Below are 25,783 nucleotides of genomic sequence, written 5' to 3'. Positions count from 1 at the left end.
TCATTAGCACATTCCAACCCTCTGCCACTTGGTGTAGAGATGAGCTCCCTGGCTCAGTGGGCCTTTCAGAACCTGGAACCAGATGGAGGTGGAGATAAGAAGGTAAGACAGAACAGGCGGGCCAAGTTCACTGAAGCTTAAGAAAATCATGTTTAGACTATTTTTAAAAATCCAGGCTGGCTTCCATTCTATAGCATGAAAGGCAAGTCCATGTTCTTCTCACCAGTGCCCACGTAGATGTAGCCATAGTGCTTGGTGCGGGGAGCATGGTAGAAGGTGAGGCCTGGCCAGAGCAGGCTGCGCAGCACCACCAGGGCATTGCCCCTCTCCATCTGGATACTCCAGGACCCTGAGAGGAGACAGGCAGGAGGTGAGGCCTGGGTGCTGCTGGAGCCGGAGCTCTGCCCTTCGTGCTGTGGCCCCTGGCTCCTTGGGCAGCCAAGCCCAGGTGCTAAGGTTCCACTGGAGAAAGACCATTTAATTCTCCAGGTGCTTTACTCCCTGATTGCCTTTTAGCCATTATTATTTTCGTTTTAAGAGACATGGTCTCACTCTGTCGCCCAGGCTGGAGTGCGGTGGTGCAACCACAACTCAACCTCAGCCTTGACTCCTGGGCTCAAGCAATCCTCCCACCTTAGCCTCCAGAGCAGCTGGGACCGTGGGCACGCACCACCATACCCAGCTAACTTTTTTGGTTTTTTGTAGAGATGGGGCCTCACTGTATTGCCCAGGCTGGTCTCAAACTCCTGGGCTCAGGCGATCCTCCCACCTTGGCCTCCCAAAGTGCTGGGATTACAGATGTGAGCCACCACACCCAGCCCTTTTAGCCATGTCACTGCTCATTAAAACAACTTTCAGGGGGAGGGCAAAGGAAATGAAAAGAGGTGAAACTCAAACCAGTCTGTTTTGTTCCTGTCAGCAGGTCTAGCTAAAGGTTGAGTTGGGGAGGAGGCTGAATCCACAGGCAGAGGGAGTTGGGCTGGGCCAAGGGAGAGACACCGACTCCTCCCACACTACCCAGTACAGTCACCAGTCCTAGTGTGGTTTGCCCCTACTTGCCGTTTTGCTCTGTCTTCCCCATTTCCTGAAGCCTCTCCTGAGTTGGATTAGACCAGACCAGGAAAGGAAGGCTCAAATGGAAGTTTGGGCAGTTCAGGCCTCCTAGCTCAGTGGCCCTTTCTGGCAGCTGGTAGACTGGGAGCCATCCTTGGTGGGAGGGGACTTGGGCTGCCCCTAGTGAGCCTTTGTCCTAGGTTCTGCCCTGGTTTTTGCCTCCCCACACAGGAGCAGCCCAGCTCAGGGCTGAGTCGTGCAGCCATGAGGACTTGGCTGGAAGGGCCTGATTCAGCTCCAGAACCCAGGGAGGGAGCCACAGTGTGGGAGGAAGGAGCCTGGGAAAATCGCCTCTGGATGCAGATCTGGGGCTTCTATTCCCCTGCGCACTGAGGCCTCTCCCGGCCCAGCCACAGCCCTGCTCCAGGCCCTGCCAGAAAGGCAAATGCTTTGAAAGTTTTGGTGTTGGACCAGCCAGCCATGCGCTGAGAGCTGCTCTTCGGCCTTCATCAGCTGCCAGCTCAGCCCGGCTGCTTGGCTCCTGCTGCCCCAGCTTCCCACAGGCCACCTCCAACCATGGTCCACCCTAGTCACTCCACACCCTGCAGCCTCACAACTCAGTCCCCACCCACTGGGGGCCACCCTGCATCCAAGAAACCTGATTGCCAGGAACCCCTGACCCTCATGGCAGCTCACCCCTACTCAGGGTACAGCCGCCTGCCCAGGTCAAAACCATAGTTTTCTGGGAGTATATAGTTTGGCTGTCCCTGGTCCTGCTCAGGGAGAAGCCAGTCACAAAGCTTACTTTAGCACTGTGCAGTGGCCAGCACCAAGTGCCATCACCCATGCAAAGGTTGAAGTCAGATTCACAGTGTGGACTTGTCAGCTCCACACAGTACCTGCTGGACAACATCAAGAAGAAAGTAGAGTGTCCCTGTGTTAGCCGGGCTCCGACTGGAACACTGCCCCGAGAAGGAGTATTTCCTCTGACTCTTAAAAGTTTTCTCTGGGTGCTTGGGGTCCTCTGCCTCTCAGACCTGCCCTCAGAGTTTGATAGTCCCTAGCCTGGTACTTTCCTGGTCATGCATCTCCAGAAAAGAGATTGCTTAGGGTTGATGAGGGTGGGGGGTCCAACAGGACAAAGTGTTCCTACTCCACTGCTTCAGCCTTGGACAAGAAGCACAGACCCAGGAAGATCCCATTCCCTCCCTTGATCACCCCACCAGCCTGGAGTATCATCAGGGTTCAGACTCCATAGGACACAGTCCCTCAGCCCCTTGAACTAAGAAAGACCAGACTGCCTCATCTGTATCTGCCTACCGAGGGAGGGCAGCTTGCAGCCTGCCTGGGCCAGGTGCTGCCCTGGAGAAAATGGGATCCTGGAGTCCTCTAACCTAGACCCTTCTCAGTTCATTGCTGCCAGCACCTTAGCATGCCTGGGCAAGGGCTTGGTCCTGCCCTGCGCTCACACCAGCCTGCCTGCCTAGGCTTTGGCCACCTCTTGCCACCAGTATATAATGTGGGGGGCGGGGGGCAGTGTTCTTGGACAGAGTGGCCTAGGCCTATCAGCAGGGACTCCTACCCAGAGAGCAAGGAGAAACTGGCAGGGCAGCTAGGGAAATACAGTGCCCCCGCCTGGCAGGGGGCAATGCTGCGCAGGCGGGAGGGTGCTGGTGGAATACGGTAGCGGCATGTGGGGCCAGTCAGAAACAGCACTGCCTCCCTCCCTCGCATTCCTGTCACACTCCTGTCCTCTCCTCGTCCCTGGCTCAGCTGGTCGCCCGGGAAACACACAGACTCAACGTGCCAGGAGTCACGTAGCATCTACCTGAAGAGCCAAGCACTTGCTGTCACCTTCACCCACTTTCTTACTGCAACTGCTGAACAGGCTGAGCCCAGCCAGCTGCTGTCGCCGCCTCCAGGACTCAGGGAAAAGCCCCCTGCAGACTTGGTGCTGCAGGTTCACAGCCCCCGCTCTCTTTTCTCCCCAATCCCTCCTGCCCCCTAGCAGCCACTCTTCTTCAGAAGCTGTGTTTTGAGGATGTGATGGGTACAGGTTGGTAAGTCAGGAGGGGGGCCTCCTGGGTTTCCTGGGCCCTCAGGGTCTCACCCACCTTGCTAGTATGGAAACCTCATGCTGGGGCGTACTTTAATTACATTCTCCTGCCATCCTGGAAGAAAGGCAGCTCTGGGATTAAGATCGACGGAGAGTAGGCCAGGCTGGGGACCAGGGCTGTCCAGGGGCAACAGATGGCTTAAATCCTCTCAGATGAGCACCAACAAAATTTTCGTCACACAAAAAAATAAATGGCCATGGGTTCCCAGTGGGAGAAGCACCCCCACCCCCTGCAAGGGCCATAAGAATCATATACCGCCTAGACGCTTGAGGACAGAGGAGGAGGAAGGAGAAACCCCTGGTTGCCAGACCCCTATCAAATCGATGAGTAGCAATCAGGCTGCGTGGCCCAGAAGGCTGAACACTTGTCAGCCAGGCTTCCAAGGAACTGGGGCAGGAAGAGCCACCTGCACACATCCCGAAAGGAAGGCTGACTCTGGGCACCATGTGCTCCGCCACCCTCGGCCCCCCATGCTTGCCTCCCTCGCCCCCTTCCCGGTCCTCTACAACCACCAGCAGCAGCTTTCAAAGGCTGCTTTCCAGGGTGGCAGGCCCATTGCTGCCCTCTGCTGCCTGAACTGAGCATTGCTGCTGAGAAGTTGCTTGGGAAGGAGCCCCAGTCTGTCTGCACCTGGAAATTCTGAGGCCTCTGCACCAGCCCAGAGTGGAGCAAGGAGAGGAGCAGTGCCCTCCAGCCCTCCTCTTTTACCTCCCAGGATACCGATTCTTGCAAAGCACCTTCTAGTTTACATTTCCCTTTCCTATCCTCTGTTTCATTTGATCTTCCCAAACCTCTGAGGCAAGGGAGGTGTCTTTCTTATTCCAAGGGCATCACAGGTGCCTGTTGTAGCTGCTCCGTGGCTATTTGCTGATATAGTGGATGTTCAGGGAGCACTGAATGGCAAGATACTGCCTAGGAATCTAGGCTCCTGACTGGCATGGTGGCTCACGCCTGTAATCCCAGCACTTGGGGAAGCTGAAGTGGGCAGATCACCTGAGATCAGGAGTTCGAGAGCAGCCTGGCCAACATGGTGAAACCTCATCTCTGCTAAAAATACAAAAATTAGGCATGGTGGCATGCACCTGTAATCCTAGCTACTTGGGAGGCTGAGGCAGGAGAACTGCTTGAAGCCAGGAGGCAGAGGTTGTAGTGAGCCGAGGTGGCAGTGAGACTCTGTCTCAAATATATATATATATATATATATAGCCTCCTGACTCACAGCTGCATCTGTGCCACCTGGCTGCAGCCCAAGGTCAGAGAACTCTTAGTCATTACCCTGGATCCAGCAGGAGGACGGTCCTGCCACCCCAGAACCAGCTACCCACTCCCATGGAACTTTGCAGATCCCTGGACACGGCATGACAACTCATGAGGACAACAGCTCTCCCGCTCCTCTCTTCGGCCAAGGTGTCTCTTGTCACTTTGGCCAAGGGACAAGATGTCGAGTCATTGGCCTACCTCATGGACACAGAGCAGGGGTCCCAGAACAGGGCCAACCTAAACCACACCTGCTCAGAAGCCACATGAAGTCACCCTGAACAACTGCCTCAGACCCTGAAAGGAAACAGTTATCCTAACTGGCCAGAAAACAGCTGCCAAATCCCGTCCCTCCAGCCAGTTCTGGTGTCCCAGGGAACTCCTCCTTGGGGTTTTGGCCCCAATGAGCAGCCCAGCCCAGCTGCTGCCTGCCTGGCAGGGGAGCCTCCAAGCAGCTCAGACTGCTCTTTTCCTAGCTGATAAGGAAGGGGACTCGGGAGGAAAATCAGCTGTCTGTTCTCCTGTGACCATCCACACTTCCACTCCATTGCCATGACCCTCATCAAACCATCATGAGAAAAAGGTGGACCTAGGCTGGGCATGGTTTTTACAGGCTTACACCTGTAATCCCAGCACTTTGGGAGGCTGAGGTGGGTGGATCTCTTGAGCTGAGTTGTTCAAGACCAGCCTGGGCAACATGGTGAAACCTCAACTCTACAAAAAATACAAAAACTAGCCAGGCATAGTGGTCCACACTTGTAGTCCCAGCTACTCGGGAGGCTGAGGTAGGAGGATCACTTGAGCCTGGGAGGTGGAGATTGCAGTGAGCCAAGATTGTCCCACTGGCCACTGCACTCCAGTCAGGGCAAAAGAGCAAGACCATGTCAAATTAAAAAAAAAAAAAAAGAAAAACTGCGCCTGACTTCCTGGAGGCCTTCTGGTAGTAGTGGCTCTGGGAGGCGGGACCTGAAGGTTATGGGGAGGTTTCCCAAGGTAAGGCCAGGATTATCCCTCCCCTGAGACCCATGTGCACAGGAAATGCCAGGAGTCCTCAGCTTCCAAGTTTCCAGCTCATAAAGCAACATGGTGGGGTGGACTGGGAAGTGGAGCCAGCAGCTGATCCTGCAGCCCTGAGGTTATGACATCAGGGCAGGATGCCTAGGGCCTTGGGTAACTGCAACTCACCCACCTGCCAGGCCCAGATCCCATACCTCCCATAGGCCTGATGAATTCACTTGCCAACTGGACACATCAGAGTGGCTCACCAGGCTGGAGTGCAATGGTGACCAATCACAAGTAACATGAAACTCCTGAGCTCAAGCGATTCTGTCACCTTGACCTCCCAAAGCACTGGAATTACAGGCATGGGCCACCTTGCCCAGCCCCAATCCCTGCAACCTTTAGGAAGACTCCAAAGTCTCACATTTTACTTCTCCTGTTGCAAGGAAAGACAGCTGCCTCCAGGGTCCACCTTACCTGAGACAGCAGAGGGCAGATAGGGCTGACGGTGTTCCCTTAGGAAGACTTTGCTGGGCCCCACCCCATCTAGCTGACTTTGGTCTTGGCTGCAGAAGCTCTATCACCCTCTTCACCCCTCTCAACGCACAGTGGACGAGGCTCCATGGGCAAGGCAGCGCTGCTACACCAGCCCCTCTCACCCAGCACAAAGGAGAGCCTCATCTTCTGATTCTGGAGCATCCAGCTGCAGGTAAGAAAGCTGCAAAGGGCTTCCCAGACACACCCTGAATCAGGGGACAGGGCTGCTATCCTCAGATTAGGGGAATGAAGAGGACTTCTGTAGGCCCACCCCTCAGCCCCTGGCTCTGAGTTTCCATCACCACTCTGTTCCAGGCTCCCTTTGTCAACGAGGGACGTACAGCCCCCTCAGGCTCTTGGCAAGTCTGGGAGCAGAGTCAGAGGAGATGACGGGTGTCTGAGAAGTGTGTCTGATGGGCAAGAAATGCCCCAACCCCTATAGAGCTTCTTCATATCCCCCTACTTGTCCAGGAGACCCTCCTATCTGTCACTACAGCACTGGCCCTGCCCAGAGTAGCTTGACTCAGATGTTCCTGTATGATGGAAGCCCAAATTGCCACTCCTTGATGGCAGCTCCTACCCACTCAGAACCATTGCCTGGCCCCTGGGGCACTGCAGTAGCCCTGAGATGGCCTCATGATCCCTGGCTTGCCCTGCCCTGTCTAGAGCCACCTGTGCACCACTGCCTTATTGTCACAGACCTGCTCACAAGCCACCAGCAGCTTCTACGGCCTTGGTCTTCTAGGCTGTCCTAGGCCTGCCCCAACTCATCTCTAAGGACTTGCTACCACTAAAAAAATTAGTAAGTCCGGGTGCGGTGGCTCACGCCTGTAGTCCCAGCTACTCAGGAGGCTGAGACACTAGAATCGCTTGAACCTGGGAGGCAGATGTTGCAGTGAGCCGAGATTGTGCCACTGTGCTCCAGCCTGGGCGAGAAACTCCGTCTCAAATAAACTCCGTTTCAAAATAATAATAGGCCGGGCGCGGTGGCTCAAGCCTGTAATCCCAGCACTTTGGGAGGCCGAGACGGGCGGATCACGAGGTCAGGAGATCGAGACCATCCTGGCTAACACGGTGAAACTCCGTCTGTACTAAAAAAAAATACAAAAAACTAGCCGGACGTGGTGGCAGGCGCCTGTAGTCCCAACTACCTGGGAGGCTGAGGCAGGAGAATGGCGTGAACCCGGGAGGCGGAGCTTGCAGTGAGCTGAGATCCGGCCACTGCACTCCAGCCTGGGCGGCAGAGCGAGACTCCATCTCAAAAAAAAAAAAAAAAAATCAAAATAATAATAATAATAATTATAATTATAATAATAATAATAATCACAGGCTCACTTTGATATATGGGTCTTCACAAACACTGCAGTTTTTATAAACTGAAGGTCTGTGGCCACCCTGTGTAAAGCAGTATATCGGTGCCATTTTTCCAACAGCATGTGCTCACTTTGTATCTGTGTAACATTTTGGTAGTTTTCACAACTTTTCAATTTTTTTTTTTTTTGGCTGAGACAGAGTCTCGCTGTCACCAAGGCTGGAGTGCAGTGGCGTGATCTCGGCTCACTGCAACCTCTGCCTCCCAGGTTCAAGTGATTCTCATGTCTCAGCCTCCTGAGTAGCTGGGACTACAGGTGTGCACACTACACCTGGCTAATTTTTATATTTTTAGTATAGATGGGGTTTCACTATGTTGGCCAGACTGGTCTCAAACTCTTGGCCTCTAGTGATCTGCTGCCTCGGTCTCCCAAAGTGCTGGAATTACAGGCATGAGCCACCGCACTCGGCCCTTTTTTTTATTATTATATTTGTTACAGTGTTCTGTGATCAGTGATCTTTGATGTTACTATTGTTTGTTTTGGGGCACCACGAACTACATCCATTTAAGATGGCAAACCTAATTGATAAATATGTGTCTTCTGACTTCTCCCAGCCCTCTCCCTCTCCTCAGGCCGCCCTATTCCCTGAGACACAACAATCATTAAATTAGGCCAATTAATAACTCTACAGAGGCTGGATGCGTTGGTTCATGCCTGTAACCCCAGCACTCTGGGAGGCTGAGGGAGGTGGATCACCTGAGGTCAGGGGTTCGAGACCAGCCTGGCCAACATGGTGAAACCCTGTCTCTACTAAAAATACAAAAATTAGCCAGGCATGGTGGCACATGCCTGTAATCCCAGCTACTCAGGAGGCTGAGGCAGAAGAATCACTTGAACACGGGAGGTGGAGGTTGCAGTGAGCTGAGATTGTGCCATTGCACTCCAGCCTGGGCAACAGAGTGAGACTCTGTCTCAAAAAAAATAAAAAATAAAATAACTCTACAGTAGACTCTAAGTGTTAGGTGAAAGGAAGAATCCTACGCCTCTCACTTTAAATCAAAAGCTAGAAATGACTAAGTTTAGTAAGGAAGGCATGTCGAAAGCTGAGATAGAGCCAGGCATGGTGGCTCATGCCTGTAATCCCAGCACTTTAGGAGGCTGAGACAGGAGTACTGTTTGAGTGCAGGAGTTCGAGACCAGCCTGGGCAACACAGCAAGACTCCATTTCTACAAAACAAAACAAAAACAAATTGCCAGGTATGGTGCACACACCTATTGTGTGTGCTGTTGCACTCCTCAAGAGGTTGAAGCAGGAGGATCACTTGAGCCCAGGAGTTCGAGGTTACAGTGAGTTATGATCACGCCACTGCACTCCAGCCTGGGTGATGAAGCAAGACCCTATCTCTAAAACCAAAAATAAAAAAAAATTGAGATAGGCTGAAAGATAGGCCTCTTATACCAAACAGCTAAGCTGTGAATACAAATAAAAGTCCTTGAAGGAAATTAAAAGTGCAACTCCAGTGAACATATAAATGATGAGAAAGTGAAACAGCCTTCTTGCTGATATGTAGAAAGTTTGAGTGGTCTAGATAGGAAATCAAACCAGCCACAACCTTCTCTTAAGCCAAAGCCTAATCCAGAGCAAGGCCCTAACTCTCTTCAATTCTATAAAGGCTGAGAGGTGAGGAAGCTACAGAAGAAATGTTGGAAGCTAACAAAGGTTAGTTCATTGACTGGGCATGGTTGCTCATGCCTGTAATCCTAGCACTTTGGGAGACTGAGGCAGGAGGATGGCTTGAGCCAAGGGGTTGGGGCCAGCCTGGGCAACATAGGGAGACCCTGTCTCTACAAGAAATAAGTCAGGCATAGTGGCACACACCTGTAGTCCCAACTACTCAGGAGGCTGAGGTGGGAAGATCACTTGAGCCTGGGAAGTCGAGGCTACAGTGAAGCATGATCACGCTGTTGCACTCCAGCTTGTGCAACAGAGTGAGACTCTGTCTCAATCAATCGATCAATCAATCAATGTTAGTTCATGAGATTTAAGGCAAGAAGCTGTCCCTATCACATAAAAGTACAAAGTGGAGTGGCAAGTGCTAATGTAGAAGCTGCAGCAAGTTAACCAGAAAACTTAGCTAAGATCACTGATTAAGCTGGCTACAATAAACATAGATTTTTAATGGAGATGAAACAGCCTTCTATTGGAAGAATATGCCATCTAGGACCTTCTTTTTTTTTTTTTTTTTTTTTTTTGAGACAGAGTCTCGCTCTGTCACCCAGGCTGGAGTACAGTGGCACAATCTTGGCTCACTGCAACCTCTGCCTCCCGGGTTCAAACAATTCTCCTGCCTCAGCCTCCCGAATAGCTGGGATTACAGGTGCAGGCCACCATGCCTGGCTAATTTTTGTATTTTTAGTAGAGATGGGGTTTCACCATGTTGGCCAGGCTGCTCTCGAACTCCTGACCTCAGGTGATCCGCCCACCTTGGCCTCCCAAAGTGTTGAGATGACAAGCGTGAACCACCTACCCGGCCTAACATCTAGGACTTTCATAGCTAAAGAGAAGTCAATACCTGGCTTTAAAGCTTCAGAGAACAGGCTGACTCTTTTTAGTGGCTCATACAGCTGGTGACTTTAAGTTGAAGCCAATGCTCATTTACCATTTTGAAAATCCTAGGGCCCTTAAGAATTATGCTAAATCTGCTCTGCCTGTGCTCTATAGATGGACCAACAAACCCTGGATGATAGCATGTCTGTTCACAGCCTGGTTTACTGAATACTTTAAGTCCACTTTTGAGACCTACTGCTCAGAAAAAAGGATGCCTTTCAAATTACTACTGCTCATTGACAATGCACCTGGTCACCCAAGAGCTCTGATGGAGATGTACAACGAGATTAAGTCGTTTTCCTGCCTGCTAACACGACATCCATCCTGCATCCATGGATCCAGGAGTGACTTCACCTTTCAAGTCTTATTTTAAAAAGACATTTCATAAAGCTATAACTGCCATAGATAATGATTCCTCTGATGGATCTGGGCAAAGTAAATTTAAAACATTTTGGAAAAGATTCATCACTTTAGATGACATTAAGAATATTCATGACTAGGCCAGGTGCGGTGGTTCACACCTGTAATCCCCGCACTTTGGGAGGCTGAAACTGGCGGATCACGAGGTCAGAAGATCGAAACCATCCTGGTTAACACAGTAAAACCCCGTCTCTACTAAAAATACAAAAAATTAGCTGAGCGTGGTGATGGGCGCCTGTAGTCCCAGCTACTCAGGAGACTGAGGCAGAAAAATCACTTGAACCCGGGAGGTGGAAGTTGCAGTGAGCTGAGATCATGCCACTGTACTCCAGCCTGGGCGACACAGTGAGACTCTGTCTCAAAAGATAAATAAATAAATAAATAAGAATATGTATGACTCATGGGAGGAGGTCAAAATGTCAACATTAACAGGAGTTTGGGAGAAGTTGATTCCAACTCTCATGGATGATATTAACAAGTTCAAGACTTCAGTGGAGGGCCAAGCACAGTGCCTCACACCAGTAAGCCTAACATTTTGGAAGGCTGCGGTGGGTGGATCACTTGAGGTCAGGAGTTCAAGACCAGCCTGGCCAACATGGTGAACTCATCTCTACTGAAGATACAAAAAATAGCCAGGCATTGTGGCGCATGAATGTAATCTAGCTGTTTAGAAGGCTGAGGCAGGAAAATCACTTGAACCCAGGTGGCAGGGGTTGCAGTGAGCTGAGATCACACCACTGCATTCCAGCCTGGGCAAAAGAGCAAGACTCTGTCTCAAAAAAAAAAAAAAAAAAACAGGCCAGGCTGGGCGCGGTGGCTCACGCCTGTAATCCAACACTTTGGGAGGCCAAGGTGGGCAGATCACCTGAGGTCATGAGTTCAAGAGCAGCCTGGACAACTTGGTGAAACCCTGTCTCTACTGAAAATATTTTAAAAATTAGCCAGGCACGGTGGCAGGCACCTGTAATTCCAGCTATTCAGGAGGCTGAGGCAGGAGAATTGCTTGAACCTGGGAGGCAGAAGTTGCAGTGAGCTGAGATGGCACCATTGCACTCCAGCCTGGGTGACAGAGTGAGACTCCATTTCAAAAAATAATAAAAATAAATAAATAAATAAAAGTAAAAAGTAGAAATACAAAAATTAGCCTATCATGGGCCAGGCACGGTGGCTCACGCCTGTAATCCCAGCACTTTGGGAGGCCAAGGCGGGCAGATCACAAGGTCAGGAGATCAAGCCATAGATTTTTAATGGAGATGAAACAGCCTTCTATTGGAAGAATATGCCATCTAGGACTTTTTTTTTTTTTTTTTTTTTTGAGACAGAGTCTCGCTCTGTCACCCAGGCTGGAGTGCAGTGGCACAAGTGCTCTGTCACCCAGGCTGGAGTGCAGTGGAGTGCAGTGGCTAACACAGTGAAACCCCACCTCTACTAAAAAAAATACAAAAAATTGGCCGGGCGTGATGGCGGGCGCCTGTAGTCCCAGCTACTCAGGAGGCTGAGGCAGGAGAATGACGTAAATCCGGGAGGTGGAGCTTGCAATGAGCCAAGATCATGCCACTTCCCTCCAGCCTGGGCAACAAAGCGAGACTCCATCTCAAAAAACAAAAATTAGCCGGGCTTAGTGGCTGGTGCTTGTAATCCCAGCTATTCAGTAAACTGAGGTAGGATAATCTCTTGAACCCAGAAGGCGGAAGTGGCAATGAGCTGAGATCATTGCACTCCAGGCTGGGTTACAAGAGTGAGACTCCATCTCAAAACAAAAAAAAAAGACTTCAGTGGAGGAAGTAACTGCAGACATGGTGGAAGTAGAAAAAGAACTAGAATTCAGAAGTGGAGCCTGAAGATATGACTGAATTGCTGCAACCTCATGAATGGATGATGGGTTACTTGAATGGATGAGGGGTTGCTTCTTACAGATGAGCAAAGAAAGTGGTTTCTTAAGCTGGAACCCACTCCTAGTGAAGATGCTGTGAACATTGTTGAAATGAGAACATCAAAGGATTAAGAATATTACCTAAGCCAGGTTCGGTGGCTTACACCTGTAATCCCAGCACTTTGGGAGGCCGAGGCAGGCAGATCACAAGGTCAAGAAATCGAGACCATCCTGGCCAACATGGTGAAATCCCATCTCTACTAAAAATACAAAAATTAGCTGGGCATGGCCGGGCACGGTGGCTCACGCCTGTAATCCCAGCATTTTGGAAAGTTGAGGTGGGCAAATCACAAGGTCAGGAGATTGAGACCATCCTGGCTAACACGGTGAAACCCCGTCTACTAAAAATACAAAAACAAAAATTAGCCAGGCATGGTGGCAGGCGCCTGTAGTCCCAGCTACTCAGGAGGCTGAGGCGGGAAAATGGCATAAACCTGGGAGGCAGAGCTTGCAGTGAGCTGAGACCGTGCCACTGAACTCCAGCCGAGGCAACAAAGCGAGACTCTGTCTCAAAAAAAAAAAAAAAATTAGCTGGGCATGGTGGCGCACACCTGTAGTCCCAGCTACTCAGGAGGCTAGGGCAGGAGAATCGCTTGAACCCGGGAGGTGGTTGCAGTGAGCCACTGCACTCCAGCCTGGCAACAGAATGAGATTTCGTCTCAAAAAAAAAAAAAGAACATTACCTAAACTTAATTGATAAAGTAGTAGCAGGGTTTGAAAGGATTAATTCCAATGCTGAAAGAAATTCTACTGTGGATAAAATGCTATCAAACAGTACTGCATGCTAGATAAATCTTTTGTGAAAGGAAGAGTCCATTGATGTGGCAAGCTTTGTTGTCGTCTTGTTTTAGAAAATTGCCACAGCCACCCCCAGCCTTCAGCAATCACCACCCTGACCAGTCAGCAACCATCAACATCAAGGCAACACCCTCCACCAGCAAAAAGACTACAATTCACTGACGGGTCAGGTGATCATTAGTATTGTTATGAAATAAAGAATTTTTAATTGTTTTTAACATTTTTAGACATAATGCTATTGCATACTTAACAAACTATAGTATAGTATAAACACAACTTTTCAAAAAAATGTGTGACTCACTTTACTGCAGTATTCACTTTATTGTGGTGGTCAGGAACCAAACTTGCAATATCTCTGAGGTATTTTTCTTTTCTTTTTTTTTTTTTGAGACAGAGTTTTGCTCTGTTGCCCAGGCTGGAGTGCAGTGGCACAATCTCAGCTCACTGCAACCTCTGCCTCCCAGGTTCAAGCAATTCTCCCTACCTCAGCCTCCCAAGTAGCTGGGTTTATAGGCACGCGCTACCACACCCAGCTAATTTTTCTATTTTTAGTAGAGACGGGGTTTTGCCATGTTGGCCAGGCTGGTCTCGAACTCCTGACCTCCAGTGATCTGCCCACCTTGGCCTCCCAAAGTGCTGGGACCCGCTGGTGTGTTCATTTTCATTTGAGTCCTTACTGTGCATTAGGCACTGTTATAAGTATTTTGTACATGAGTTTACTCATTTAATTCTGGCATCCAAATGCTCACCAGGCCTGACCCTGCTTAGCTTCCAAGATCAGAAGAGATTAGGCATGTTCAGGGTGGTATAGGAGTAGTCCATTTAATTCTCATAAAAACTCAGTGAGGTAGAAAATATCAATTCTCCCCTTTATAGAAATGAGAAAACTGAGGTACTGGGAAATGGAGGGATTTGCATGAAGTCACACAGCTAGTAAGGGGCCAATTCAGGATTCCAACCCAGCCTGTCTGATTCCACAGACCTTGTGTCGCCATCCCCATCCTGAGATACCGCCCAGTTGGGTCGTTCACTGCTCTTCAGAAGTGTTTCCCCCAGAGGTGTGGGTGACTATTGTCCTGTAGTTCCTATTGTCATTTAAACTGTTGTTTACTTAACAATCCAGTTCATGCCAGAGCCATGGAGTTCTAACACTTTAACACTTACTGTGTCCTTGGGTTTAACTCTCTGAGCCCCTGTTTCCTCATCTGTAAAATGGGGATAAAAATAATAGGCTGGCTGTGAAAATTAAAATGAGATAAGGCATGGCAAGAGCTGAGTACGGTGCCTGACACACGATAAGCGCGTCATGTTTCATGAGTTAGTTGTTATTGTTGTCATTATCATTGCCGTCATCATCATTAGATCCTTCTCATTCTCAGGAATACCCAACAAGGGAAGAGAAAGAAATGGGGCGCTGAGTCTGTGCCTTGGGCCTGGCCCCCAATGGCCTAGAGCCTGGCACCTGAATTGGGTTATAGCATCCGAGGACATGTTGTTCTCTACGGGAGATGCTCAAGGGAAGGAAATGGGGTCAGCAGCACCAGCTATGTGCCAAGCATTATATCCAGTCCCCAAATCCCAGACTCCCAAAAGTAACAGTTGAGATGTAAGTATGGCTAATATTTCCAGGGATATTTGGGAAAAGATTCCCAACCTGCCTCCATTCAAGATTGCTACAAAAATCAAGAGACACTGAGATACCTCCTCTCTGTGAAAACATATGGAAAACAATCCTACCTTTTGTAATTCAAGAACATTCATCAGTGTGTACTATAAACTGGGCCCTGGGGAAGCCCCACCCTCAAAAACCCATGGTGAACCACCAATTCCCACTAGGCCCTTGGTTCCAGTCTCAGAGAAAAATGGCAGGTGGCATGGCCTGCTGCTGTGGCCTGAGGACAAATTCCATGGCCTCGAGGTAATGGACTATTACCTTTGGGAATGTCATGCTCCAAGGAGTCCATGAAATCCAGGGAGGGGTCCAGGTCAGCCTTCTCAAGCAAGGTCTTATTCTTTAGCTCAACAGGCTCCCTGAAATGGAAGTAGGAGCTGAGCTTCTTGGCCTCAGACAAGGACAGTCCTAGAAAGAGGTGGCAGGCAGGAAAAGGATGGTTAGCCCAAAACCCCCCAGCCCCCTTTCTTTCTGCACTGGGACCACATGGTAGGGCTTACAAAAGACCGTGTCAACCACTGACAGAGAACTGAAGGAAGGAAATGGATTAGCGTTCCCTCAGTCCAAACTCGGACCAGATCCTGCCATAAACAGAGTCCAGCCAGGCGCGATGGCTCATGCCTGTAATCGCAGCACTTTGGGAAGCCAAGGCAGGCAGATCACCTGAGGTCGGGAGTTTGAGAACAGCCCGGCCAACATGGCAAAACCCTGTCTCTACTAAAAATACAAAAATTAGCCGGGCATGGTAGTGGGTGTCTGTAATCCCAGCTACTCGGGAGGCTGAGGCAGGAGAATCCCTTGAACCCAGGAGGCAGGGGTTGCAGTGAGCCAAGATCGTGCCACTGCACTCCAGCCTGGATGACAAGAGCAAAACTCCATCAAGAAAGAAAGAAAAGGAGGGAGGGAGGGAGGGAGGAAAAGAAGGGAAAGGAAGGAAGAAAGGAAGGAAGGAAGGAAGGAAGGAAGGAAGTCCAAGGAGGAAGGAGATAGGAAAAGGCCCAAACCCATGTAACGCCCTGGGACCAAGGGACTACATGCTCTCCCACTCCTCAGGCTGAAGAGAGTCAGGGACCACTGACTGGGGAGCCCATACTGACCACTGGTGCCAGGTCACTGGGCATACCCTTCCAGGTGATAAGGTCACAGCTACTTCTTCTCTGATAAAGTGTGTAAGTACCCCCACTGGACTCCCAGACATATGTTTTATTGTGCTTGGGAAAAGATACCCCCCAGCCCTTGAGAAGGGCCCCAGAGAACTTACCTTCAAAGGTCCGATTGACATGGGTGGGTCCAAAAGGTGTCTTGAAGAGGGCGCCTCGGGGGATGATGGCCACAGCCTTGTCAATCTGGTCAATGACAGACACCAAGCGGGTCTCTTCCTTGATTTGGACCTGAGGAGACAGGAGAGGAGCCCCCCCTGCCAGGGCACTGTGCCCATCCACCCCTGGCACAAGGTCCCTCTGCATGGTCATCTCACCTGCACCACCACAGTGTAGTGGACACCAGAGCCACGCAGATCACTCTGGGCAAGCCCTCACCTTCCTTCCTATCAAGATTTTCTTCCTCTCTTTTTATTTATTTTTTAATTCGTAATACATACAGGTGGTATGATATTCAAAACTACAAAAAAAAAAATCAGTCTTTCTCTCACCCCCGTCTCTGATCCCCTAGTTGCCCTCACTGGGGACAACCATCATTGAAGGTTTCTCGTGTACTCTTCCAGAGGCATACCATCCTATCAGCATATTTAAATGTTGCTTATTTTGCCTTCTTAAAATATAAAAGTAATCATGCTCACTGTAGAATATTTGGACAATACAGAAAGACATACCAAAGAGAATTAAAACCACTCATAACCCTACCTCCTAAAGATAATCACTGATAACATATTGGTATACTTTCTTTGTTTTGTTGTTGTTGTTGTTGTTTTGTCTTTGTTTTTGTTTTGAGACAGGGTCTCACTCTGTCACCTAGGCTGGAGTGCAGTGGCGCAATCATGGCTCACTGCAGCCTCAACTTCCCAGGCTCAGATGATCCTCCCACCTCAGCCTCCCGAGTAGCTGGGAGTACAAGCACATGTCACCACACCTGGCGAATTTCTGTTTTTTATTATTATTTATTTATTTATTTTTGAGACCGAGTCTTGCTCTGTCACCCAGGATGGAGTGCAGTGCAGTGATCTCAGCTCACTGCAATCTCTACCTCCTGGGTTCAAGTGATTCTCCTGCCTCAGCCTCCTGAGTAGCTGGGACTACAGGAGTGCACCACCGCACCCAGCTAATTTTTGTATTTTTAGTAGAGACAGAGTTTCACCATGTTGGCCAGGCTGGTCTTGAACTCCTGACCTCAGGTGATCCACCCACCTTGGCCTCCCAGACTGCTGGGATTACAGGTGTGAGCCACTATGCCTGGTCAATTTTTGTATTTTTGGTAGGGACAGGGTTTCTCCATGTTGCCCAGGCTGATCTCCAACTCCTGGGCTCAAGCAGTCTGCCTGCCTCAGCCTTCAAAGTGCTAGGATTACAGGGTGAGCCACAGCGGCCAGCCCTCTATGCATATATTTAAAGCAAAATTAGAGTCACAGTTTATATTGTTTCATATCCTTCTCTTCAGTTTACCATTATTTTGCAAGCATTTCCCCATATCATACCATTTTTACACAGATGAAATTTAGTTACAATTTCTATCTAGGGCAACCCTGAACAAAAGGATTTCATAGAGATTTTGTGGAAGAGCTCGACAGAGAATGCATGTCAACAGAGGCCCCCAGAGAGTCACGGAGCCACCTATTTGCCATGGGCGGCCTACCTGAATGGTTTACAAAAGAAAGGTAGAAACTAAGCTTTAACAAGTGCTGAGGCCAGGGTCTTTAAATATGTCACCTTATTTAATCCACACAAGCCTGCAAAGCAAATAAAATTATCTCAATTTTACAGAAAAATGATAATAAAACTGAGGCTCATGGCTGGGTGCGGTGGTTCACACCTGTAATCCCAGCACTTTGGGAGGCTGAGGTGGGCAGATCACCTGAGGTCGGGAGTTTGAGACCAGCCTGATCAACATGTAGAAACTCCATCTCTACTAAAAATACAAAATTAGCCAGGTGAGGTGCCAGGTGCCTGTAATCCCAGCTACTTGGGAGACTGAGGCAGGAGAATCACTTGAACCCGGGAGGCAGAGGCTGCGGTGAGCCAAGATCGCGCCATTGCACTCCAGCCTGGGTGTGATAGCGAGACTCCATCTCAAAAAAAAAAGAATGGGAAGGCTCTTTAAGACACTGATATAGAAAGATCTCCAAAATATATTGTTAGGTGAAAAAAAGCAAGGTTCAGAATCATGTGTATAACTTACTGCCATGTTTTGTTTTGTTTAGTTTTGTTAAGGTAAAAAGAGAATATGTATAGGTATGGTGTTTGTTGAGGCTTATACTTGCATGAACTGTCTCCAGAAGCAGCAACTGGAAATTTAATGTGAATTCAAATGCCCAGGGGATTTTTTTTTTTTTTTTTCTGAGACGGAGTCTCGCTTTGTCACCCAGGCTGGAGTGCAGTGGTGCGATCTAGGTTTACTGCAAGCTCCGCCTCCCGGGTTCACGCCATTCTCCTGCCTCATCCTCCCGAGTAGCTGGGACTACAGGCGCCCGCCACCACGCCCGGCTAATTTTTTGTATTTTTAGTAGAGACGGGGTTTCACCGTGTTAGCCAGGATGGTCTCGATCTCCTGACCTCGTGATCTGCCCGCCTTGGCCTCCCAAAGTGCTGGGATTACAGGTGTGAGCCACAGTGCCCAGCCAATGCCCAGGGGATTTTTTTTTAAAGGCAGATACCTGATGCTGGGGCCCAAGATCCTACATTTCTAACTCTTAGGACATGGTGAAGCTTCTGATCCAGACTCTACTTGGAGCAGAAAAATTTAGACACACACATACACATATGTACACACATATGCACATGCAAAATAGTTAACGTCAGACCAGGTGCGGTGGCTCATGCCTGTAATCACAACACTTTGGGAGCCTGAGGTAGTTGGATCACCTGAGGTCGGGAGTTCGAGCCCAGCCTGGCCAACATGGTAAAACCCCGTCTGTACTAAAAATACAAAAATTAGCTGGGTGTGGTGTTAGGCACCTGTAATCCCAGCTACTTGGGAGGCTGAAGCAGGAGAATTGCTTGAACCCAGGAGGCGGAGGTTGCAGTGAGCTGAGATGGCGCCAATGCACTCCAGCCTGAGCGACAAAGCAAGACTCCGTCTCAAAAAACAGGAAGGAAGGGAGGGAGGGAGGGAGGAAGGAAGGAAGGAAGGAAGGAAGGAAGGAAGGAAGGAAGGAAGGAAGGAAGGAAGGAAGGAAGGAAGGAAGGAGAAATAGTTAATGTCCCCTAAATAGAGGACCTGTGTGACTAGTGGACAGAGAGAGGAGGAAACTTTACTATATTCCTTTTTGTACCTTTGAATTTTGAACATGCGAATTTATTATTTTGTGAAATGAAAACTGATACTAAAATATAAGAACCTGTGCACATTCCCTGACCCCAGAGTCCAGCACAGAGCACCCCTTCTTCCCAGTCCCCACCCCAGAGCCTACCCACTGCCTTTATCCAGTTGCTTAGGAGGTAGCTGTGTGGCCTTGGGCACATCACTTAACCTCTCTCTCTAAACTGGTAGGAGAATGTCCTCTTCTCTACCACCTGGAAAGTAATGTACCAACTCCATAGGGTTTTAAGGATGAAACGAGATGATATAGGCACAGTAGCACGTTGCCTAGCACACCCAGGTACTCAATAACCAACGTGGCACAAAGATAATAATAACATTAGTCGCCAGGGATGGTGGCTCATGCTTGCACTCCTAGCTACTTGGGAGGCTGAGGCAAAAGGATTATTTGAGCCCAGGAGTTTGAGACCAGCCTGGGTAACACAATGAGATTCCTGTCTCAAAAAAAAAAAAAAAAAAAAGAGGAGATAATGATGGTACTTGTTGCCATAATTTTTTTTCTCTCTTTTTTTTTTTTTTTTTTTTTGAGACAGAGTCTCACTCTGTCGCCCAGGCTGGAGAGCAGTGGCGGGATCTCTGCTCACTGCAAGCTCCGCCTCCCGGGTTCACGCCATTCTCCTGCCTCAGCCTCCTGAGTAGCTGGGACTACAGGCGCCCGCCACCTCACCCAGATAATTTTTTGTATTTTTAGTAGAGATGGGGTTTTCACTGTGTTAGCCAGGATGGTCCCAATTTTCTGACCTCGTGATCCGCCTGCCTCAGCCTCTCAAAGTGCTGGGATTACAGGCTTGAGCCACCGCGCCTGGCCTATTGCCATAATTTCTATTGGGCTGGGTTCTGGATGAGCCCAGGCTCTCCTTTAGGCCCTCCTCCTGCTCTCCTCTTCACTCACCACTATTTCTTCTTCAAAGACCTTTTCACCTTCATTCACCTTCTGCAGCTCAGTGTGTTCATATTCGTATGATGGGTCCCCCATGAAGCGGCCCTTCACCACAGACAACTGTGCCACCATCTCCTCTGTGGCAGGGGGCAAGAGGCTCCACTCTGTGCAGTTCAGGCTGCCAACAATATTCACATCACTCCTGGATTCAAACTCCCCTGCTCACCCACTATTCCTATTACCTTCCCTTCTCTCTAGTGGGTTAGGGCCAGGAAAAGCTGTTGAAATGGCCACCTTTCCTCCCAATGCTGTCATGAGACCATCAGAAGCCCCAAGTGCTGACTGGGCATGGTGACTCATGCCTGTAATCCCAGCACTTTGGGAGGCTGAGGTGAGCGGATCACTTGAGGTCAGGACTTCAAGACCAGCCTGGCCAACATGGTGAAACCCCGTCTCTTCTAAAAATACAAAAATTAGTGGGGCATGGTGGCACATGCCTGTAGTCCCAGCTACTCAGGAGGCTGAGGCAGAAGAATCGCTTAGGCCGGGCACGGTGGCTCAAGCCTGTAATCCCAGCACTTTGGGAGGCCGAGGCGGGTGGATCACGAGGTCAGGAGATCGAGACTATCCTGGCTAACATGGTGAAACCCCGTCTCTACTAAAAATACAAAAAAAAAAACTAGCCGGGCGTGGTGGCGGGCACCTGTAGTCTCAGCTACTTGGGAGGCTGAGGCGGGAGAATGGCGTGAACCCGGGAGGCGGAGCTTGCAGTGAGCCGAGATCACGCCACTGCACTCCAGCCTGGGAGCACAGCAAGACTCCGTCTCAAAAAAAAAAAAAAAAAAAAAAAAGAAGAAGAATCGCTTGAACCAGGGAGGCGGATGTTGCAGTGAACCAAGATTTCCCCAGCCTGGGTGACAGAGTGAGACTCCGTCTCAAAAAAAGAAAAAAGAAGCCCCAAGTGCCAATGGTGAGCACACCCCTCATATGTGATAAGCAGGTTCAATTTCATTCATTCCATGTATGCTGAAATTAAATGAGCCTCTTCCTAGATATCCAGACTATGAAATTCCAGATGAGTTTCTGGTAGCTGAACTTTCCTCAGTTGTGTGGACCCATGTTTTGGTGGGCCCTAAATTCATGCTCAGCCTGCCTACTGAGTCAACAGCACAACCATTTCGTCCCATTTCTCAGAAATGCCTAGCCTATGCTCAAGGACTTCTCCTTTGAGCCCTTTGGGAGCACTCACCAGGCCCACCCAGTCCCTTCTTTCTCACTTCCTGCTGCTGGGAGAGGAGGTCCTTCCCACTCCTCTCAAATATACCCTGGGCCTAGGTCCCCAGTCTGGCCTCTGCTCATCTTCCTGCCCTTCACTCTCCACCAGTTCCCCCTCAACATAAAAACTGCTCAGCTGGCCAGGCACGGTGGCTCATGCTTGTACTCCCAGTACTTTGGGAGGCCGAAGTGGGCAGATCACTCAAGACCAGCCTGGCCAACATGGTGAAACCCTGTCTCTACTAAAAATACAAAAAAAAATTAGCCAGGCCTGGTGGCAGGTGCCTGTAATCCCAGCTATTCGGGAGGCCAAGGCAGGAGAATCGCTCAAACCCAGGAGGCAGAGGTTGCAGTGAGCCGAGATCATGCCATTGCAATTTGGCCTGGGCAGCAAGAGCAAAACTCCGTCTCAAAAAAACAAAAACAAAAACAAAACAAAAAAACTACTCAGCCTACTAAAACAGCAGCCCCCCCAAATCCATGTCCTTCTAGAAAATGCTGTTCCTGTCCTTCCCTCCCTCTTTCCCAACTCTCAACAATAATCTGAGAACAACAATTGCCCTGTGGGGGCCTTTCCTCCCCATCCTTTTCACTCTTCAGCCCACTATGCCATGATTTCTGCCCCCACCACTTCAAGAAACTGCTTGGGAGAAGGCCATCCATGAAACCTAACAGCCAACAAATGCATCTCCATCCAGTTCTATTTCCTCTGACATCTTCCTTCCTCCTTCTCCAGGGTCTTAAGTATTTCCAGGGACCTATTCTCACCCTTCTTTTCTTTTTGCAGTCTTACCCACCTGCCTTCCAGAGCCCCAGCTACTACCTAGTCCGTATCCAGAATCCAACCACTTCCAAAGCTCCCACCCTGGCCCAAGCCACCATTCCCTACTGTCTAGATATTACCATAGACTCCTAACTAGTCTTCCTGCCTCCACATCTATTCCGCCTTTGGACTAGTCCCCACCCAACTGTTCACACCTAAGCCGTCATGTCACTCCTCTGCGGAACCTTCCAATGGCTTCCCATTAAGCCAAGTCTTACAATGCCCCACAAGGCCCTGCGTGATTGTTTCCTACCCCTCACCTCTCCGAGTCTTGTGTCCTACAACACTCCCCTCACTCATTCTTCTCTAGCCACACTAGTCTCCATTGGGTTCCACAAACACACTAAGCACAAGGGCATTTGCACTTGCCTAGAATTCTCTTCCCGCGGATATTTAAGTAGTTCACTCTCTCAGTCACTTCAGGTATCTTGTCAAATGTGACCTTATCAAAGAGGCTATCCCTGACCAAACTATTTAAAATAGTACCCCATCCTGTATTCGCTGTGTGTGTGTGTGTGTGTGTGTGTGTGTGACGGAGTTTCACTCTTGTTGCCCAGGCTGGAGTGCAATGGTGCAATCTCAGCTCACTGCAACCTCTGCCTCCCAGGTTCAAGTGATTCTCCTGCCTCAACCTCCCAAGTAGCTGGGACTACAGGCTTGCAACACCATGCCCAACTAATTTTGTATTTTTAGTGGAGACAGGGTTTCTCCATGTTGGTCAGGCTGGTCTCAAACTCCCGACCTCAGGCAATCCACCTGCCTCGGCCTCCCAAAGTGCTGGGATTACAGGCACGAGCCACTGCACCTGGCCCATCCTGTATTATCTATCCCCCTTAGCTTTTAACATCATCTGATATGTAACAGATGTGTGTGTTTAGCTATTGTCTATCTTTCCTTCCCTGTCCCCTAAACACACACTACAATGTAAGCTCCATAAAGACAAGGATTTCATTTACCACTGAGCTCCTAGTGCCTAAATCAATGCCTCACACATGACAGCACACAGTAGGTGCTCAGCAAATGCTCATAGAATAAAATGAAATGAATCCCAAATCTCTATCTTCAGTTCAACTTTTTCTTCTGTATTCCACATCTGTACTTTAATATACTTTCTTAACACCTTGTAACTCAGGTACCTCACACCAAATTCACTATGTCTTCCCTAGTCCTGCCCCTGAATTCTCTCCTACTGAGTGGTATTAGTACTTAATTTACTCAGCTGCCTAAGCTAGGAGGGGTCAGCCTTGACCTCTTCTTTATAACAATCCTTATTCAACCTCACATGTCCTGACAATTCTAGTACTTAAATCTTTCCAACCCATCCCCTCCTCTGCATTCCCTGGGCTACATCTTCCTTTCAGGCCTCATTCATACGGACACTACAATGGACTCCTAACCACAGTGCTCACCACACTTTCAGGCCATTCTGCCCACTCTGATCTGAGCAGGCTCTTCTTGCAAGCCCCTCAGTAGCTCCCCATGTTCTATAAACAAAGTTCCATATCCTTTTGCCTCTAGAACCAGTTCTACACAACATCATACTACTGTTCTCCCAAACACTCTGAGCCTTCCCCAGCCAACAAGTTTGTCTAACTGTTCCCTAAATAAATAAGCCGTGCTGGCCTATTTATTTATTTAGAGACAGGGTCTCTCTCTGTCACCCAGGCTGGAGCGCAATAGTGATCCATAGCTAACAGCAACTTTGAACTCTTGGGCTCAATCCTCCCACCTCAGCTTACTGAGTAGCTGGGACTACAGGTGCACACCACCATGCCCTGTAAATTGTTTTCTTTTCGGAGACAGAGTCTCGCTCTGTCACCCAGGCTGGAGTGCAGTGGCATGATGACGGCTCACTGCAACCTCCGCCTCGCGAGTTCAAGCAATTCTGCCTCAGCCTCCCGAGTAGCTGGGACTACACGCGCCCGCTACTACACCAGGTTAATTTTTCGTATTTTCAGTAGAGACGGGTTTCACTGTGTTAGCCAGGATGGTCTCAGTCTTCTGACCTCGTGATCCTCCCGCCTCGGCCTCCCAAAGTGCTGGAATTAAAGGCGTGAGCCACCACGCCCTGCCTTTTTTTTTTTTTTTTTTTTTAATGGATGAGGTCTTGCTATATTGCCCAGGCTGACCGAATAGACTGCTTTATAAGGTAGTAAGCTCCCCTTTAGTCAAAAAGAGGCTGGCTGGGCGTGGTGGCTCACGCCTGTAATCCCAGCACTTTGGGAGGCCAATGTGGGTGGATTACTTGAGGCCAGGAGTTCAAGACCAGCCTAACCAACATAGTGAAACCCTGTCTCTACTAAAATTACGAAAATAAGAATAAATAAATAAATAAATAACCGGGTGTAGTGGCGCGTGCCCGTAATCCCAGCTACTCGGGAGGCTGAGGCAGGAGAATCGCTTGAACCCGGGAAGCGGAGGGGGCAGTGAACCAAGATGGCGACACTGCAAACCAGTCTGGGTGACAGAGCGAGACTCTGTCTCGAAACAAAAATAAATAGTCTGGATGGTCCTGTATGGTAGTGACCAGGAAGTATGGTAGTGACCAGGGAATTTTCCCCAGCTCTCTCCCCATTCCGCATTCGTTCTCTACTTCCAAAAGCGCCTCCAGCTGCAGAGCAGACACCTCCATCAAAGAGCACCACCCACTCCCTCGGGCGTCTGACCCTCCTCCAAACTGAGCCAGCACTTGGTTGGAACCTGGTTTCTTCTCCAGGTCCGCATTTTCCAGAAACCTTCCCACTACTTCACCTGCGTTCTTGGCCCTGCCTCTCTTATAAACCCATCTGCATCTAAGTTTCTCTTGGCCTCCTCAGGCGGAGAACACGCTCTCGCAGGGCCCCGCCCTCCGGGACCTACCCCGTCCATTGCCCCGCCCCCTCAGGCTCCGCCCTAGCCTCAGATTCCGCGACTTCCCCAACCCTGCCTTTTCCCTCAACCACCTCTTGACCGTCCCCAGGCCCGCCCCACCAGGCCCTAGGCCCTTCCCAATTCCACTCATCTCAGATCCCGCCCACATCTCCCTTGGCTCCATGGGCTCTGCCCCTTTCAATTGCTACGACCCGCCCACCCCGCCCTGCCTCTAGGTAGCCACCCTCTGGGGTCCGGCGGCGGCCCCGCCCCGGGGGCCTCCTCACCTGTAGAGCGTCTTGCGCGGTGCGAGCTGGTCCTCACTCAGGCCCTGCGCGATGTAGTAATCGGCGACGAGGCCAAGGATGCGGCCCCAGAAGAGAACCCGATCGTAGCGGTAGTCGCGCTTAACCAGCATGAGAGACGTGAGCAGCGAGGCCCGACGGTCCGGGCTGAGGCCCTGCCCACTGCCGGACGCCAGCTCCAGAGACAGCAGGAGGCTGTCGGCGTCCATCAGGCCAGCGTCTCTGCTCAACGCCCGTCGAGTTGCTAGGAGAAGCTGCCTCCATGGAGACCTGAAGCTCCGCCCTTCCGCCTAGCAGTACGCTGGTTTCCACCCACCCCACCGCCTACCGCCCAGCCCTCCTCCCCACGGAGGCCTGGGCAAACATCAGCCCCCTCCCTCTTCCTTTCCAGAGTTTGGGACGGATGTCTTCAGTTGTCACGGCCACAGCATGGCTTCCCCTACTGTTAGGCT

At 50.0% G+C, this 25,783-nt stretch overlaps 1 protein-coding gene across 2 annotated transcripts; it reads right to left on the bottom strand.

The window, feature by feature from the left end:
* Positions 1-122: 122 nt before the first annotated feature.
* On the bottom strand, positions 123-25,620 carry RSPH9 (radial spoke head component 9). Of its 2 annotated transcripts, none has more exons than XM_031667100.1 (5): positions 25,314-25,620; positions 20,091-20,256; positions 15,969-16,053; positions 14,969-15,115; positions 123-349 (listed from the first exon to the last, which is right to left on the bottom strand). In XM_031667100.1, exons 1-5 carry the CDS (start codon positions 25,538-25,540, stop codon positions 189-191), a joined length of 786 nt encoding a protein of 261 aa, XP_031522960.1. In that variant the 5' UTR covers positions 25,541-25,620; the 3' UTR covers positions 123-188. The 2 variants fall into 2 exon arrangements, with proteins under 2 accessions (XP_031522960.1, XP_031522959.1); XM_031667099.1 differs by having other exon boundaries at positions 15,969-16,098; positions 25,314-25,616.
* Positions 25,621-25,783: the final 163 nt, after the last annotated feature.

The sequence above is a fragment of the Papio anubis genome, chromosome 6, assembly GCF_008728515.1.
Source record: "Papio anubis isolate 15944 chromosome 6, Panubis1.0, whole genome shotgun sequence".
Classification (NCBI taxonomy): domain Eukaryota; kingdom Metazoa; phylum Chordata; class Mammalia; order Primates; family Cercopithecidae; genus Papio; species Papio anubis.
This window is presented reverse-complemented; position numbering and strand designations above follow the sequence as displayed.

Bases quoted from the DNA above. Each gene is read 5' to 3' on its own strand.
- RSPH9 (XM_031667099.1), bottom strand. From the start codon at position 25,540: ATGGACGCCGACAGCCTCCTGCTGTCTCTGGAGCTGGCGTCCGGCAGT. The intron at 15,116-15,968 runs GTAAGTTCTCTG...ACCTCTTTCTAG, and splicing joins TGTCAATCGGACCTTTGAAG to GACTGTCCTTGTCTGAGGCC. The intron at 350-14,968 runs GTAATAGTCCAT...GTCTCCTCTCAG, and splicing joins GGAGCATGACATTCCCAAAG to GGTCCTGGAGTATCCAGATG.